Source organism: Watersipora subatra, chromosome 1, assembly GCF_963576615.1.
Source record: "Watersipora subatra chromosome 1, tzWatSuba1.1, whole genome shotgun sequence".
Taxonomy (NCBI): Eukaryota; Metazoa; Bryozoa; class Gymnolaemata; order Cheilostomatida; family Watersiporidae; genus Watersipora; species Watersipora subatra.
The window spans coordinates 11,161,789-11,180,212 of record NC_088708.1 but is presented as its reverse complement, the minus strand read 5'-3'; the positions used below and the strand labels follow the sequence as shown (position 1 = coordinate 11,180,212).

Genomic DNA, 18,424 nt, shown 5'->3' with positions numbered 1-18,424 from the left:
TATAAACGAGCGAGTGCTATACTAATTCAGGACGCGTTGCTACAGGTAATTGCGGCTTCAAGCGGTTTCACTTTGCTCGATTGGCACAAGTGCTCGCAGGTCCCACCGTTACCTGACGCTGGCGAGTTTCGCTAATATTATTTGTTTACAAGATGCCTGTGAGGTTTAAAGTAAGAACTTATGAAACTATTCTTTACTGTTTCATTAATTTTAGAAGCATTTAGCAAATTAGCGGCGGTTAATATTCAGTAACCCATTAGCCGAAACATCGTCTGAACTGTTAAGAAAGCTTGGCAAAAGAGGTTTTATCCGGCTGCATACATGCAAGCTTATAATGACAATGCTTATGTCCTCTTATTTGTTAATGAATGTGTAGGGAGACTCAGAATATCATGATCATTACAAATGGCTGGACTCACCTAAAAGTGCCACATTTTCTCCTACACGACAACAATCTGCTCCAGTCGCAGGACTGAGCTCTCCTAACGTTAGCCTCAATCAAGGTAAAATTTTGCTTTTGTTTGATTTTGTTATTTATAAACGCATATATTTAGCTTTTTACTGGTTATATGTCAAAATTATTTTAAATAACTAATACCAATTTTAAACATTGTATTTTAAAAGCAATCAACAATTGTTTTGTTGTATAGAAGTTAGCAAAACAAACTAAATACGGCTAAAATAAAACAAAATGGCAAAGCAAATTTGACACTGATATGGTGTGTAGATTTGGATTATTTGTGTAGAACATAATTTCTCGTTATCCACCAATGACATTTCTGGTAGAGTTCTAATTTCTTTTGGTGGTTTTCTGGCAAGCAATTGATGTCTTTTTCCTCATGGACTACTTCCACTGGAAGTTTCAGCTGCTTGTAGATGAGTATATGATGACTGTTTTTATTGCTAATTCACTGATGTATTAGGTGTCACGTTCATTGTGTATATCTCCAGTGTTTAGACGTTTCTCCATTACGCTATCTGCTTTTGCTAATACTTCTATACAACATTTTTAGCAAATTTACTAAATTTAATTTTTTTCAATTTCATTGGTTAATTTAATTAATAAGGTGGTACTTGTAAATGTCACCGTCTGCTTTTTTCCAAAGTCAGTGAATTAAATGCTCAATACCCTTCTTGAGACAATTGATTCCAAAGGCAACAAACGTTTACTGCACTCGGGGCTAATAAAACAAACACTTCTTTAATGGTAACCATTACACTATATTCTTCATGAAAATTTGTTACCCTTTTTGCATTGCTAGCGGGTAACAAGCAATAGCTCCTTGAATGGACCTTCTCGGTTCAAACTGACTTAGTAATGTACTAATGAGGTAACTAATCATTCTCTACAACCATCTTCATTAACCTGATGGTCTCCTCGCATAGGTGATGGTAAATGTTATTAATTTTGCTAACCACTTGTTCTTATAAGCCTAGTAAACTAATAGAAGCCTAAATTGCTCACAGGTTTCATGGATGAGCCAGCAATTTTGCGAAAGAAGAAACCAATACCTTTGGTCACTACTAGCACGACTAAGATGTTTGATGAAGATATCATAGTTCCTGATGACTACATGCTACTAGGCAGCCAAGAAAAGTTTACACCTAATGTTCCCTACAAGGATTACCTTACTAAAAATAGAGCTAGAGTACTTGGTACTACATATGTAAGTGGGGTCACTATCTGGATAACTATGTTGTTTAGGATCATCGGTAACCAAATGGTTGTCATAATTTTTTATAAGTGTCATTTTGTGTTCCCTATAAAGTGGGTTTCTTGTAGGTGCCAGCAAAGCCTATTGATTTTGAAGAACTTCAGCCTACTCCTAAGAAGGCACCAGCAAAGATTTCATTTGATACAGGCGCTCCAAAAAGAAAAGGTGAGCGAATTCAGCTAATTTATGATGAAAACTTTATTACTGAATACTTTTTTGCAGTGTCTTAAAAATGACTGCATCGTGTGCTCACTACAAAGGCAAAACATTTTATCGGTTTACTATGTTTTATCCTTAGACGAAGCAGTACAGGTGACAGGCACTGCCAAACCCGTGAATCTTTCAAAAACCAGGGTTATTGCAAAGGAACCTGCCTCACCTGTGGTAAGACTTGTTGGCTCTTTTTTAGAATAGAAGATAATGTAAACACTAGCTTCCAATTTTTATGTATGCCAAGTGATCGCAAAGCCTGATTATACAACTAATATGAAATAATTTACCTCCATGGTTTTCTATTCAGTCATCCAATGGCACTGCATCTGATCGTGGCCATGAGAAGCTCACAAAGGCTAGTAAGACTTTTGCGGTCAGAGAGCCTAAGGGTCTTTCTGTTTCACCCACAGAGGTTGTTAAACATTCCTCTGTTCCCACTCAGCCAAGTGGACAATCAGTAGAGCCGAATCAGCCAAAACTTCCAGTAGAAAAACCGAGAAGACTTCAACAACAAGATAAAAACATTGATGTGAGTGTACCTTGTTGTACAGCATTTTCGTTGATCTCATCAACGTTTTCATGCATTTGTAGGAATCAAGTGACGCTAGACTAATCTAGTTGGTCAAATAGAGAAAGTATGTCTGTGTTGCTGTTTGCGCTGATCTGCTGTATGTTTTTATAGAGTTCATACGCAATGAAGTATCGAGCTGGAGTTTCTCCAAAGAGGGACAATCCTAAGAGAAAGTCCGAGTATGAGTACAAATTCAATTGGAAGAAGCCCGTCGACTCGACTCCACTACTGGCTGCTGAGCAGGTGAGAACACACTTTGTAGCTACTGTAGTTATATTGATTATCGTTGATAGTCTTATCAGCAACTCGAGGCATATACAATGCATCCTTTCGTTAATACTCCTAGCACATGTATTACTAAAGAACCTTTAATGCTTGTTCCAGGTGGTTCACAACAGGAATTCACAGATAGGTCCTTACAAAGTTTCTCCCCCAAAGCATAGCGAGTATCGAAAAGAATTTAAAGAGTGGAAGTACATGCCAGTGGCTGAAGATGACTCTGGAGTTCTGCAAAAAAGGAGGTTACTCCAAGCCTCCAAGGTGAGCTGGAAAGCTGCCAAAATTGAAACCCTTCATAAAAGCGTCTAGAGGTCAAAAGGTTGAGTTCATAAGTGCTTAGACCATACGCAGCTGGAGGTCTGAATACATTTAGAGATTACTATACTGTATTTGTGCTACAGTAATAAAGTTTATACGGTCAGTCAACTGCAACTGACATAGGTTTCTTTTGTGATTATTTGATTGAAAAACTGATCAAATGCGATGGATTCTTATATTAGTACCGCAGTTAGCCAGCCCATCATATATAAACCCCGTCATGTTCATCTAGCAAACTGATAACTTTTCACTTTTTAGTTGAGGCGAACACGAAGCGCAAATGATCTCACGCCCGACAGACGGCCGCCTGCCGGCTCTCCGTCACGCACCCATCACGATAACGCAAGATTGACTCAGTCTCTCAATCCTCAGAAACCATTCTTTCCACACAGGCGTACAGTGTGAGTGACGTTGTTTCTAGCAAGTGACAACGATAAATCAGTGCTTGTATACTATTATTCAAAGTTGTGAAACTTAGCTGCAAACATAGATGGAATACCTTCCATAGAAGAAACATTTGTTACTAATAATGAGTTTTATGTTTTATCTGCAAGGATCATGCATTCAATGTTTGTTATGTATGGGATTCTGCAGCAGCTGGACTACAGAATATAAGTCCAACTTTCAACCATTTACTAGATATAGCTATGATCAAGGAGCTTGGCAGGGTGCCGCACCCCCTCACATCAAACAACAAATGGTAAGAGTTGTCGTCTTTCTTCCGCATCTGGTGATTTATGTTTAATCTACTTCTTTGCAACATTTATGTGAGCTGCAGATATCATATTTTACTATTTTAGCTACTCGAACCTGACAGCAAACAAACTTCAGGCAACTGGAGAGCTGAGGTTTTAGAACTAAGAGAAAAGGCTGAGGAATACCGGTAAGAAACTGTTGTATGCTTTTGTTACCCCTTCCCTCTACTGTTAGCTATCTTATTGACATAATGCAAGGCTGACCTTACTATAAACTCTTAATAACTATATGGGACTGGTTGTAGAAAACGATCTAATGGCACCCACTTCAGCAGAGCACATGTTGCACAGCTGCTCTCAGAAAACAGCAAGCTTTGGGATGCTGTAAGCGTGAGCAGTGAGTTATCTGCTCTTGATTTAGAACAATCACCAACTTCTGAAGGGTAAATCTTATGTTTGTGTCTGTTAAGCAAATTCTGTTTCAAATTCATAAATTTTAAAATATTTAGTGTCACATTATTTTAAAGATTTTTGCAGTCAAATTTTCGATGAACTATGAAACATTATATTTTCTACATAAGGCATTTTACAAAATTTGTAAGTGTGATAGATGATAACATTTTTTGAAATTTTCTAGTCTCGCGGTGAGATTCTGAAGCTGTAGTTCGTAGAATGCTGCTGGATTAATATTGCTTGAGAGTTATAGACACGCGAGAATTTGAAACTATCATTCACTCCTTCAGGTAACCCAGTGCCTTTTGGCTGCAGCTATGTCTTCAGTAGCGACAGGTTCACTCATGTCATATTTGCTTCGCAGAAAGAAGCGGAAGAAAGATGATAAGAAAAGGCAGAGAACTCAGAGTGCTCAGGCAAGCCTCAAGTCATTAAAACAGGTGAATGAGAGCGTGCAGACTGGGGAATACAAAGGGCCTCGTAGAAGGTTGGCTATGTCATCTGATGGTGGGCGGTCTACTAGCCCTTCTGACAGGTATGTCATTACTTGCTGATTGTGTCTAAATCACATCTAATAGTATTACGCTCTCTTATTCTTGTGTCGCGAATAGTAGAGCAAATATTTTTCATTTCTTTCATTAATTAATTCTGTAATTAATTTAACATCTAAATGTTCAGGAACAAGACTACAACTGGACCTATATTATTGTTATCTTTTTAAAGTGCCCGGAGTATTTGCTCTGCCAGTGACCCTACTATCAGCTCTATAACAAGCTTTTCAAACAAGCCGTCAAAAGTTCCACTTACTAAGGCAGCAGAACCAGGTGTAGGTAGCGGGTCAGACCAAGGATCTAAGATTTCATCAGCTTCAACTGAAAATGGACGCGTCCAAACTCCGGAACTGGCATCTTATTCGGTCTCTAACCGCCACCATTTGGATATCACCACACCTAATCGTCACGGCATGATCCTGTCCAGTCCACCTCATAGTAGACAAACGGGACACAGTAAGAAACTGAGATGTATTCATGATAAATCTTCAACATGCTATTTATGTTATTAGTTTGGTATAAAGTAGCCATATATTATAAGTTTTTATAAAATTACAGTTAAATCTACACCGCCAGTTGTGAAAAGAGGTAACACCAAAGTTCTTCAGGTTGAAATTCCTAGGAATAAATGTGCGTCTAAGCATCAGCAGATATCACCCACTTATGGGAAGCCGACTCCAGACACTCACTGCCTTCTGAACGAAGATGTGAAAGAGCCTGTTGACATGATACTGGAAACAAGATATGTACAGAGTCCGCAGGCAAATAGTAAGCATTGAATTTTTATTGGTTAAGATTTGTGTGGTCATTGCAGTGGATTCAACTAAGCACTCTTGTTTTTTCCGGCCACCCTAAAGTTGGGAGACAGTCATAACAGAACATTGTCAATAGTGTATTGTTTGCTAATGGAAATGAATGTCAAATATTTTTGTGATTTGATACATATTTTGCTGAGGAAAACTCTAGTGATCAACCAAATGATCGTCTCAAAGCACTACTGAAAAGCTGTCACCATTCACCAACTGTCATATCTCAATTGTAACCATCACAACCAATTTGAGAGAATCTTGACAAAAGTTTACACTATGCTTGTGCCATTTTCCTTTGCAGATCGTGGAAATGCTTACAGACCTCCAATTAGAACTGATGATCCATGGAAATATCACAGTAAGTCGGCATAGCCTAATCTTTACTATAATGAGAGCCGTGTCTGGCTGAAGCCATGGTTGGAAGTAGGGACAAAGCTTATACCACATTAGGATTCGAACTCTGTTTCATATCATTCTTTGCATCCTTTAACGAGTCCTCGTCCGCGCATGCTCCCCTAACTATTTACCCGCTATCAAATTTTAGGAGAGCGGCAGCGAGAAACTGATGAATGTAGTGAGGCTAGTCAGTTGTCAGATTCGGTAATGTCTGTCATCAGTGCCACATCATCACTCGCCAGTGAGGTGCTTGAGCGGGCTGCTCAAAGGCAGCAGTTTTGGCAGAAGGCCAAAGCTTAACAGTGTTAAGGCAGCGTCACCTTTGCTGTGTGGTTATGAAATATGATGGTAATATGATGGTAATATGATAATGAACGCTAGCATTAATTCTTTTTGTTGCTTTTCATATTTATACTATGAATTATTTTTATTTACGCTAACATTCCTATTCAAAACCACTGCCTTAGTTTTCTACAACTTTTACATTACACATTGTTATTTTTAGCATGAGGAACGAGTAATAATAGTTTAGACAAATCCTTATCTTGTATGAATTTGGATGAAATGGTAGATGAGTGGTGATATTGTTTTTTTATAACTCCTGAGGGTAGGTTTAGAGGTGTTAGATATTTAAAAAAAAGTATCTATAAAAATAAAAGGAAGCTTTGAAATAAAATCAATATCTGACAATCCAAAAATTTCTATAAACATTTAGTCTAGGAATTCAAAAGCACCATAAGGTTAATTCAAAACACACAAAAAGTTTAAAAAAAATGAAATCTTTAAAAAACAATTTAATCTTTTCGATTGTGGTGGACAATCTCTTTCTCATCCAATGCTTCAACATGTTTAAACCAGCTTCTAAATGTATTTTCCATGAGAGAGTCGACTCCCTTGTCTATGGGGCTGATGATGAGAGGTATAGCAGCTAGACCAAGCATTGTGGACAGACTCTTGCTAGTTGTCAAGGGCAACCGCGCACGCAACAGCTTGTTACTCAGCCAACAGATCCTGTTTATAGTGAAACCTAAAAATATGTAGAAGCTAATCAAGTTGTAGTTAGTTGAAAGAAATAGTAATTATTTACATGCAAGTCTGGAATTGGAACAAGATGATTCATTGACAAGCCATAGAGATATGAACGGACTGCATCAACTACTATAGTACCTGGTATGACAACCGAGGCCAGTCCCTGCCAAATTAATGTATCGACGACTCCTTGTAAAACGTAACGTCTTTGTAGCTGATGACCCTGAAACTATAGTAGCCACAAGATTACCTGGTCTTGTGAGTGTTACCGTTTGCTAAGTCATCACACCTGACCATTACTTAAAGTAAAGTCTGTATGCATGGTATGAATGACATGTCAACAGTAATTATGCATAGGTTATGAGCATTGCAATTGTGATGCTATATATATTGTGTAGTTGTAATAACTGGAAAGTATTGTATGAATGTTGCTAGTGGTAACGGTTGTAAATATTGTATGACTTGACTGATATATGCCGAAGCCTGGCTGTATCCATCGAGGAACAGCTTAGCAATGCATGATCGCTGACTCTGTGACACTGGCTTATAAAATAGGATATTCCATCATCCCATTACATTGTGTAAGTGAAAAATAGAAAAATTACTTGCATTATTGTTAACACATTCGATCTACAATTAACAAGATATATTGTAGAGCTTGGGAAAGACTCGTCCGTAAACAACAGTTAAAATAATCAATAATAATACACACAGACTAGCAAACACACAACACACATACACAAACCTGTAAAGACATACATTTGGGCCTATGCACTTTTACCATAACTTTGCGACCGATTTCAGCTATTCAGAGCTATTAAAACAGCTTTTAGCATGACTATGTTTTGCAACAAAAGTTTTTCCAAGTAGACCCGGTAAAAATTAAGTTTACACTAACATAGGTTCATTTTTATCCAACAAAAATCCAGTAAAGATAATCAAAAATGAAAAAATGCACCAAGACAAATTAAGTGTGTGCAAACATGCTTGTATGCGCAAGAATGCCACACATACGCATCACACATGCATACACACATACACCCTCTTACTTCACATGCACAAACACACACAGTCATATAGCTGCATGTGATCATGACAAAGAAAAAGAAGAGTTCACCTTTTTATTAGCAACCTGACCTTTATGAGCGGCATCTGCCATGACATAGCAGCTCGCCACAACATAGGAAGCTCTCACCACATTTACGTGTACGAATGATCTGAAGGCCTCCCCGACTTCATTGGCGTAGCCTGTAATTAATCGTACCCATTTTTTAGGTTCACTAAACTAGGAAAACTGAAAGAAGCATTGAGTATAGTACTTCAACCAAAGCATACATACAGAGTTAACTCTGTTATATAGTGGCTATGTTGACCATACAATCAGTAGATAAAACTTCAACCACTATTACCGATCAGATTGATGTCTACGGCTCACTTCTCATAACGTCAATTTAATCTTTCCTTGAGTGACCTGACAGAAACAAGAGGCTCTGCTACAGTTTCTATTTGTCACTTTACTCCTGAATAAAATATAAAAAAGACTTGTATACAGCAGCTATTCACCTAAATAGCGGACAGGATAATCCCTGAAAATGTCGCCTGCCGGTGTTTCCTTATCCCCTTCTGCCGGATCCATCTCTAGCACCAATTTGCTTGCTTGTGTGTTTTAATTCTACAACAAAACTTTCCATTCCAGTCGATAATATTTAAGAAGAGTCCTTCAAGTAGAATACGACAAAGCTGAAGTGTCCCCCTTCAAGCTTATCTATGATATAAAACTACTCTGTTTAATCGCGTGCCGATGGCTCATTCACACCTGTTGTTTAATCAAGATGAGACAATTTCCACTCTCAAACTAATAAGGCTTTTGTGATAAACAGAAAACTGATATTAGCCCAGGTTTTGTTTTACAGTCAACTATGTGCACTGGTTCTCTTACTCGAAATGTTAGAAAATTCAAATAAGAAAAACATGAAGCGTATCATTGTGCAAGGCAAGGGTGAATGCAGTGTACACGTAACATTAGCGCATTGATCCAGCATTAAAAACTGTGTATGGCTGAGCTAAGTGCAGTGGACAAACTGTAATATACAGATGTGCATAGAGGTGACCGCTAACGTCACACCTAAAGTAAGTGTCAAGCATATTAAAACAGCTAAAACAATTCAAACTTTCAATTTCAAAAATTTTTTCAAGTTACCGTGAAACCTCTATTTCAACACCATGGTGCATTCTATTTGTCAACCCTTTTTTATAGGGGCGGTCAATTGAAGGCGGCGTTCAAATAGAGGCTGGCGGTCTATTCTTCAAATGGCTTGTCAGAATTTTCGGAAGATTAAAGCCATATTACGGGCTATGCGAATGTCGCCTATATTTTTCATTTTATATCGATATTTAATAATGTTGCATAAAAGCTCATTGCACTCCTTGATATGTTTGCTACAGTTTACAGCCCAAACTAGCTTTTTATGAGAATAGAAGAGGAGTTATGAGCGTCGACCCATTGTAAGGCGTGTTAAGATAGCCGTAAGGATGCTATTAAATAACATGCTATAAATCTGCCGATTTATAAGTTATACAATGTATAATGATAGTCTATCAAATGATACAAACATATATTCATAAACAAGTGACATAAACGAACCATACTTATATTACATGCAGAAACAAAATTAACGTTTTCGAGACAAAAATATTTTCACCGTTTGCTCAGATAGCTGCATCCTGTTTGTTGCTTTCGATGGAATGAACATCTTCTAGTTGTCCAATACTTTTCACAATACCTTCCAGCCTCAACTTTTTTTCTGCACTGCTGAACTAGTCGATATTAGAGTCCAAACAATTTTTTGTCAGAGCGAAACTTTTACGCGCTGCATTTAGCCCAAAAGAAAAAAGTAAAAGTTTGCTCGCTAAACGTAACCTTTGGCTAAAAACTTGTAAATGGTTTTCTATTTGTATGTTCTTCGAAGTATTAAGACAGCGTTAAACAAGGAACTACTATTAGCCTAACACAGTTAGTAATTATTTCTATGGCGTTGCTTTGAAAGTTCATCTACCATCGTAAAGTTAAACCTTATTATATATGTACATGGGCTACTTCGAAGTAGAAAGACCACGATAAACAAGGAACTACTATTAGCCTGAGACAGATATTAATTAATTCTATGGTGCCGCTTTCAAAGCTCATCTACCATCGTAAATTTAAACTGTTTGTTATGTATGTAGGCTACTTCGCAGTATCAAGACCGGGTTAAACAAGGAACTACTATTAGCCTGAAACCGTTATTGATTATTTCTATGGTGTTGCTTTTAAAGTTTTAATGAAAAGAACACGAAAAGCTTTGAGTTGGACAACGAGATAATTGATTGTTAATAATGTAAACGATTCATTATTAATACAATTTTGTAGTCACTTTTCTATTGATCACTTGATATTATGGGTTCATAAAGATCAAAGATAGTCAAAGTGATGGACAAATGGAAGTGGCGTTCAAATAAAGGGTGGCGCTCCATTTTTCAATCCTTCTCCCGTAGTGGCAGTCAAATAAAGGTGACGTCCAAATAGAGGTGGCATTCAATTAGAGGTTTTTCAGTAAATAATTTTTACATTTTTCAACTTCAAAAATTTTATTGCAATTTTTTCCAAGGTTGTTGCTATTGCAATAAAAATAAAAGGTGGGTAAAGTTTTCCAGAATTCTTATATTTTTTGATTAACTAACTCTTCAATATAAATAGTTCAATTTTAAAAAACAAAGTATTAACCCAAAAGGATATTTATATGAAATATATGTATATAGAATGAAATCTTTATTTTCAAAAACCGGCAATTTGGTGAGGATAAGCCAAAAAAGGATAAAAAAAGGACAAACTGGTGCATACCATCTTTGAATGATTCAGCATTATTCCACAACTAATGTATGGGTAGAAAGAGTCTCAGTTGGCCAAAAACAGAGTGCCATGCTTTACATCTTGTTTGCTGGACAAAACAAATGGTCGCATTTGATGAGAACCTGCCCGTACGGATTATGCGCCTGTACGCTTTATGAGCCTGTATGCTTTATGAGCCTGTATGCTTTATGAGCCTGTATGCTTTATGACCCTGCATGCCTTACGACCCTGCCTGTATGTCTCATGACCCAGCCTGTATGCTTTGTGACCTTACCAATATGCCTTATGACCCTGCATGCCTTATGACCCTGCCTGTATGCTTTATGACCCTACCAATATGCCTTATGACCCTGCATGCCTTATGACCCTGCATGCCTTATGACCCTGCCTATATACCTTATGAGCCTGCATGTCTTATCACCCTGCCTGCATGCTTTATGACCCTGCATGCGTTATGACCCTGCATGCCTTCTGACCCTGCCTGCATCCCTTATGCCCTTGCAGCTATTTATTGATTTTAGATTCTACCAGTAAAATGTGTTGCTGGTGTAAATTAAGCATGCAAATAAATAGAGCTGCCCAAAAAATATGACACCAGGATGTCAACGTATTGCTTTTCAACTAAACTGCGCGATTTTATGATACCATAAGCTTAACAATTGTACCTCTTTGAGCATGTTTTCTCTTTTATATTGCCGGTGAATCGATTGAGCTGTCAACAACACATATAAACCAAAAATGGTTTGAAAAATGGTTGAAAGTGAGACAAATTTATGTTCATGCGCACGATACGTTAACTGGAAACATAACGCAGCAATGGGGACATAAGGGAAAATTGCTATTGACTAACAAATGTAGACACTCTCATTGAGTATGTTAACACGCTGTCTTGTTATTTGTAATAATCATCATAAGATGTTATTTAATCGCGTTCAATTAAAAGTATCTTCAACAACATTCTCAAATGAAAAGCAGTATGAAATATCAACAGATTTTAGTAAATAAATGTTTTTTATGTATTATGTTCATGTAGGAATAGTATAAGTATCTGTTCCAATTGGTTACTAGTTGCTACAATTCCGTTAAGAACTATTTTTCCATTTTGTTTATTCTTTTTCTCGCGACGAGATTTTGTATATTACAATAGATTCTTTCTACTACGTGAGAGCAATGTTCACAACATATTGTATGTAATTGTTTACAGGCTTTTTGTTAGCGCTTAGTTTGTTGCGCCATGATGGTTAGTCGCAGCAGAATAATTTTTTTATTGGTGGATGTGTGGAAATTTTGCAAAGTTAGCAGACAGCAAAGTAACATGATTGGTCAGTTCCAACAATAACTGTTAAGCTTTATCCCGCCCACTTATATAAATACTGCTGCAAATTTTTAGGCAAGTCAGCTTGTGTGTTGCTCCTGAGGAAAACACATGAATATATTACTCCAATAAAATTGTTTATTTGTTGGAGAAATGTTATCACTTTTTGGTCTTCAGGTAAATAACTGACAGCAAACTCGGAGAAGGTTACATTGATGATTAAAACTAAAGAGTTATAATTCTTACAAAGAGTTTAGTACTGTCCTGTTAAGTTTAGTAGCTTTTATTGTAGGAAACGTTGGATTCAACGCACTCTGCTGGTTTAGCAAAGCACCAAAGAGTTGGTTTCAGTTCCCTCCTGTTGAGTACAGCAGATTGTATTGGATGAAGCGTTGGCTTCAGCGCACTCCGTTAGTTTCAGCAGAGCACAAGTGAGTTGGTTTTCGCTCCCTCCTGTTGAGAACAACAGGTTGTATTGTATGAAGCGTTGTGTTCATAAACGCTTCATACGGAGCGATGCTGTTGTATATTAGAGTTATCTTCCCTATCTGTTCAATGTTTGGTTCTCATTAATCACGAGATTTGGTGTGAGCAGTGTTCGTCCATGAAGGGAACAATAAACATGTGTAAACCATAAAGCTGATTCAGATCCTAATAAGATACAACAAATTGGCGACGATTGGATGGGATTAGCAGTAATAGCACAATGGCAGAGATGGGAATTAAAGCTCCTACACTACTGTGTGTAATGGGAAAACCTCCCACTCTGGAAAACTGGAGAACTTTTAAACAGCAACTGAAGCTGTACCTCATTGCATCAGGTATTCCTGATGATGCTGAAGCTAGAAAGCAAGCAAACCTTCTGACACTGGGAGGTCCTGAATTGCTTCGCATATATAATACATTTGATTTGGCGGAGGACCACGGAGAAACACTTAATCAAATCTTAGTGAGATTTGATAATCACTTTCAACCACGAGCAAATGTGCTTATAGAACGTTTCAAATTTCGATCAGCCAAACAGGAAATGGAAGAGTCGGTTGATGCATATCTAGTACGAATCACTGGACTAATTCAAGATTGCGGTTTTGCTGACAATACACGCAATGAACATCTTAGAGATCAGCTGGTCTATGGATGTTATGATGAACGGTTGCGAGAGAAATTGTTTCGAAATGCAGCGCTGACATTTGATCAAGCCAAAGCTGATGCTAGAGCTCACGAAGCGGCACGTGAACAAATGATGATATTCAATCAGGCCAGCCAAACTCGGTCTAATGAAAAGCATCGCGAACTGGATGCCAATAAAGAGGTCGTTGCGCAGGTAGTCCAACGAAACTTTTCACCACAAGGTAACAAGTCCTGCTACCGATGTGGCCGAAGGACCCATCTGGCCAATAACTGCCCTTTTAAGGACGCGGAATGTCATCAATGCCATAAGAAAGGTCATATAAAACCCGTGTGCCGCCAGAATGACCAGAAGAAGAAACCTAACCAGGAGAACGGCAGCAGTGTAAAAACCGTAGACAGTACTGGCCCGTCCAACCATCGAAGCGGAGAATCCGGAGATGATGAAGATGGAGAGAATCCTGTATATCTTACTTCGGAGGTAGTACACGCAACTGAAAATTTACCTAAACATGGCCATCCAATAACTGTTACTTGTGAAATAAATCAAGTAGAGCTAAACATGGAAGTTGATACCGGATGCTCTACCACTCTAATCCCTGATTATGTGTATGACACTAAATTTAAACATTTAGTTTTACAACCATCTAATAAGAACTTTTATAGTTTTACAGGTGAATCGGTAGCCTGCAAAGGAAGGCTGTGGGCAGAGGTGCGCTATGCCGGATGGTCGGGGAATCTGTGGTTGTATGTGGTCACTGGTGCTAGATGTGTTCTTCTGGGGCGGGACTGGATGCGACGGCTTCCTATAGACTGGTCATCGGTTTTACACGCTGGAGGGATTGGCAAGGTAAGTGGTGGAGACGATCTGTCATTGGATGAGGTGTTGGCTCGTCACACTGAGTTATTCCAGCCTGGTTTAGGGACCCTGAAAAACATAACAGCTAAGTTGTATTTGAAAGAGGGTAGTAAGCCAGTTAGGGAGAAAGCATATAGAATACCACTTGCACTAAAAGAATCGGTTGAAGTCGAGTTAGACCGGCTAGTAAAAGAAGGAATAGTCGAGCCTGTAGAATTTAGTGAGTGGGCGTCAGGGGTAGTACCAGTAGTGAAAGAAAATGGTAGTCTTAGGCTATGCGGTAATTTTAAACCCACTATTAACTCATGTTTACAAGAGTTGTCCCCTCCCCAGATACACATGGATGACATTCTGTCCAAACTGTCGGGTAGTAAGCTGTTTACAACACTAGATTTATCAGCTGCCTACAACCAGATGGTAGTAGATGAGCAGTACAGGGACTTGTTAACTATAGCTACATGCAAAGGTTTGTTTAGATTTAAACGTTTGGCCTTCGGTATCAAGACGGCTCCTGCTATCTGGCAGCATGCGATGGAGCAAGTTTTAAATGGATTACCAGGGGTTCAAGTCTACTATGATGACATTTTAGTTTCCGGTACTTCTAAGCCTGAGCATAATATAAACCTTGATGCCGTAATGGATAGACTAGAACAGTTTGGGTTGAGACTGAACAAGCGTAAGTGTAAGTTCATGCAGCTTTCGGTGCAATACCTAGGTCATATAATTGATGAGAAAGGTGTAAAGCCTGTCCCTAGTAAGGTAGAAAGTATCGTTGATACCAGTGTACCTAAGGATGACAAAAAGTTGAGGTCGTATCTAGGCATGCTGGGTTTCTATAGAAAATTCATTCCGAGATTTTCAGAAGTGGTGAAGCCGCTAACAGAGTTATTGAAGGTCGCTGTTGATTCGCCAGTCTGGGGTTTAGAAGCGCAGAAAGCGTTTGAGACGTCTAAGAAGTTGTTGATTACTAGTGAGTTTCTGATTCATTTTGATCCAAACAAACCGGTTGTACTTACTTGTGATGCCTCTAGAGATGGAGTAGCCGCGGTTTTGTCCCATAGGTCAGCTGATGGTCAGTGTCAGCCGATTCAGTTTGCTAGTAGAGTTTTGTCGAAAGCTGAGCGAAACTACCCTCAGCTAGAAAGGGAAGCTTTGGCCATAGTTTTTGGAGTTGAGCGCTTTTATTATTTTATCTTTGGGCGTACATTTACACTAGTCACTGACAACCAGCCATTAAGCATAATATTTGGATCCAAAGCTGGCATACCAGTCATGGCAGCAGAGAGATTACAACGATGGGCCTTAAAATTATCTGGGTTTAACTATCAGATTGAGTGTTGTCGAAGTGAACAAAATCCAGCAGATTTTCTGTCTAGATATCCAGCTGAGAAAGGTGATAATGATCAGTCTGAAAAGGAGGAAGTAGCTTATGTATTCCGAGCAGCAAGTTTACCGGTTAATTCTGAACAAGTTGCAGTAGCCACTCGTACAGATGTGGTATTGTCAGAAGTAGTAGGTAGGTTACGGGAGGGTGGTTTAGAAAAAGCATCATCTGAATCAATGAAACCTTTCATAGCTAAGAAAAGCGAAATGTCTCTAGTAGGAGGAGTGTTAATGTGGGGGTTACGAGTAATAGTTCCAGAGAAGCTCAGGGCTAAACTATTAGAGGAGCTCCATCAGGGTCATTTAGGCATGAGTAAAATGAAGGCTTTAGGACGCTCGTTTATATGGTGGCCTGGTTTTGATCGAGACATAGAGTTATGTTGCAAAGCATGCCCACTTTGTCAGTCACTGGGGGGAGATCCGCCAAAAGTTGAAGTTCACCCGTGGTTACCAGCTAAAAAAGCTATGCAAAGAGTTCACATTGACTATGCGGGACCAATCAAAGGAACAATGCTGCTGATAATAGTAGACGCGTACTCTAAATGGCCAGAAGTATATTTAACCACTAGCACTACGCCTACTAGTACGATCGGAATGCTTGCTAACTATATGTCGAGATACGGTTTGATCCAAGAGTTGGTATCCGATAATGGGCCGCAGTTTGTGTCTTATGAGTTTCAACAGTTTTTACAATCGAATGGGGTCAAGCATACTAGATCTGCTCCTTATCATCCAGCTACGAATGGGCAGGCAGAGCGTTTCGTCAAAACAATCAAACATGGCTTACAGTTGTGTATGGAAGAGAATCCAACTGATAGTATACAATTGTGTTTAGATAGATTCTTACTAGCTTATAGAAATTGTCCGCACATAGGCACCGGGGAGTCGCCCGCTCTACGATTCATGGGAAGGGAGCTCACTACCAAGTTAAATATGATTAGACCAACCTTGGAAGATCATTACGTTACAAGGGGTGGAGGTAGAAAACCTATCAGATTTCAAACAGGGGAATTAGTCTGGGCACGTAGCTATGTAGGTAGTACAAAGTGGCTAGAAGGCAGGGTTAGGTCAAGAGAAGGGCAATTACTATATAGTATAGAGGTCAATAATAAAATATGGAAAAGACATTTTGACCAGCTTAAACCAAGGCTGGTTGATACTCAGTTTGAAGAGTTCCAGGCACCTTTGAATGTGGTTGACCCAAATCCGCCGCTTGTTGTAGATCCGGAAAGTGTGTCGGATCGAGGCGAGTCTGTGGGATGTCCGGCTGCGCCCGGCCCGCCTGGAGGGGCGCTGCCTGGTGTTGGTGGCGCGGCGTCCGCGATTTCTCCTGCCACTCCTCGCATATCCCTACCTACGCCTACAGCTATCCGACAATCTAACCGAGAGCGGCAGCCACCTAAGAGACTGATTGAAGAAGTTTAATATTACTATTACCCCGATATTAATTATTATAGAGTATTATTTTTTCTGTGCGAATTCGACAATCAAGTAATCAGCTGTATCTAGATTTTTATTGAGATGGGGAAGAGTTGTTGTATATTAGAGTTATCTTCCCTATCTGTTCAATGTTTGGTTCTCATTAATCACGAGATTTGGTGTGAGCAGTGTTCGTCCATGAAGGGAACAATAAACATGTGTAAACCATAAAGCTGATTCAGATCCTAATAAGATACAACAGATGCAACGCACTCCGTTGGTGTCTGTAGAGAACAAGGGAGTTGGTTTCAGCGCCTCTCTGTTGGGTACAGCAAGTTGTGCTATAGGAAGTTTTGGGTTTGGCACACTCTGTTTGTTTCAGCAGAGCCCTAGTGTATCGGTCGGTCCCAATAACGTATCATAGATGCGCCAAAAGTGAGAGCTGTCTCCGTCCCACTCCAAACGAGTTCGCTTCGCTTACGTAAAGTTGAGAATTTGAAAGAAGTATTCTTATTATTGCAACGGCGTAAACAAAATGCTCTTAAAAATTTCTGCAAATATATAAAACACAGAGTTGTCCTACAAAAAATACATGGCGAGCCACACGAAAGAACTTAATCACATTATGAGCTATTGGAAAAATATTTAAAACGCACTTATTTTTGTCAAAAAGACAAAGACTTTGAATAATTAGTAAATACGGCTAAAAGGAAGAGATTGGTTCAAACTGCAATTGTGTTCAAATAAGAAAATAAATCTCATCAACTCAATATTATCAATGTTATTGTTGAACTGTACAAAAGCTATCATCAAAACACAAACAGATCAATTGTGGACCGGTTTTAACTCCTTGATTAAACTTCCTCAGATAAAAACTTGTTATTCGTACATCTACTGATCTTCTTTAAATTACACGAGTTTCTACGAATTTTCGTACCACGTGAATTACTAGTGGTATACTAAATTTGCATCGTATATGTGGCTTTTCGTAGCATTTTACGTTGTCCTTCTGACCGGGTGACTTTTAGCTTGAGTTTGCTACACTGAGTTATGAACAATGATTACGTGTTTCGCACATACAATGTACCTGTTATTCTTTAGATAGATAGAAACCTGGGCTACACACGTGTTTACTAAACGTTGAATTCTAGCCAATTGAACAGCGGTATTTCACTTAATAGCCAATAGACAACTTCGTTCTCAAGAATTATTTAATGTCAACATTCGCGCATTATTGCCTATTACCAAAGGTGGACCCGAGTTAAAGCAGACTAGACGCACCTTTGTTCACATTTCACAATAAAACTGGTTGCGAATTTTCAATACAATTGAATTTTATCGAAAAAAAACTTTAAATACAGGTAAGTAGTTTTCTGTTACTGAGGTCTGAGGATTTGGGATA

At 38.8% G+C, this 18,424-nt stretch overlaps 3 protein-coding genes across 5 annotated transcripts; 2 read left to right on the top strand and 1 right to left on the bottom strand.

Moving 5' to 3' along the window:
* Window positions 1–80: 80 nt before the first annotated feature.
* On the top strand, window positions 81–6,306 carry LOC137406742 (nuclear protein MDM1-like). Its single transcript, XM_068093358.1, has 17 exons — window positions 81–170; window positions 377–503; window positions 1,468–1,667; window positions 1,784–1,880; window positions 2,014–2,099; window positions 2,236–2,457; window positions 2,611–2,742; window positions 2,884–3,039; window positions 3,355–3,497; window positions 3,691–3,796; window positions 3,897–3,979; window positions 4,097–4,234; window positions 4,609–4,779; window positions 4,968–5,251; window positions 5,354–5,563; window positions 5,906–5,962; window positions 6,149–6,306. Exons 1-17 carry the CDS (start codon window positions 153–155, stop codon window positions 6,298–6,300), a joined length of 2,382 nt encoding a protein of 793 aa, XP_067949459.1. The 5' UTR covers window positions 81–152; the 3' UTR covers window positions 6,301–6,306.
* A 470-nt stretch (window positions 6,307–6,776) lies between these two features.
* LOC137406751 (mitochondrial fission process protein 1-like) lies at window positions 6,777–18,023 on the bottom strand. Of its 3 annotated transcripts, none has more exons than XM_068093369.1 (5): window positions 17,912–18,023; window positions 8,593–8,701; window positions 8,147–8,277; window positions 7,168–7,258; window positions 6,777–7,027 (listed from the first exon to the last, which is right to left on the bottom strand). In XM_068093369.1, the coding sequence occupies exons 2-5, from the start codon at window positions 8,663–8,665 to the stop codon at window positions 6,795–6,797; spliced, it is 528 nt and encodes a 175-aa protein (XP_067949470.1). In that variant the 5' UTR covers window positions 8,666–8,701; window positions 17,912–18,023; the 3' UTR covers window positions 6,777–6,794. The 3 variants fall into 3 exon arrangements, with proteins under 3 accessions (XP_067949470.1, XP_067949465.1, XP_067949473.1); XM_068093364.1 differs by lacking the exon at window positions 17,912–18,023 and adding an exon at window positions 14,034–14,181; XM_068093372.1 differs by lacking the exon at window positions 17,912–18,023 and having other exon boundaries at window positions 7,168–7,252; window positions 8,593–8,753.
* LOC137399333 (uncharacterized) lies at window positions 12,940–14,047 on the top strand. Its single transcript, XM_068085441.1, has 2 exons — window positions 12,940–13,842; window positions 14,036–14,047. The coding sequence occupies exons 1-2, from the start codon at window positions 12,940–12,942 to the stop codon at window positions 14,045–14,047; spliced, it is 915 nt and encodes a 304-aa protein (XP_067941542.1).
* Window positions 18,024–18,424: the final 401 nt, after the last annotated feature.

Bases quoted from the DNA above. Each gene is read 5' to 3' on its own strand.
- LOC137406742 (XM_068093358.1), top strand. The intron at 2,100-2,235 runs GTAAGACTTGTT...TTTTCTATTCAG, and splicing joins AGGAACCTGCCTCACCTGTG to TCATCCAATGGCACTGCATC. The intron at 5,963-6,148 runs GTAAGTCGGCAT...ATCAAATTTTAG, and splicing joins TGATCCATGGAAATATCACA to GAGAGCGGCAGCGAGAAACT.
- LOC137406751 (XM_068093369.1), bottom strand. From the start codon at position 8,665: ATGGATCCGGCAGAAGGGGATAAGGAAACACCGGCAGGCGACATTTTC. The intron at 8,278-8,592 runs GTGAATAGCTGC...GATTAATTACAG, and splicing joins TTATCCTGTCCGCTATTTAG to GCTACGCCAATGAAGTCGGG. The intron at 7,028-7,167 runs GTACTATAGTAG...ACATATTTTTAG, and splicing joins GGCCTCGGTTGTCATACCAG to GTTTCACTATAAACAGGATC.
- LOC137399333 (XM_068085441.1), top strand. From the start codon at position 12,940: ATGGCAGAGATGGGAATTAAAGCTCCTACACTACTGTGTGTAATGGGA.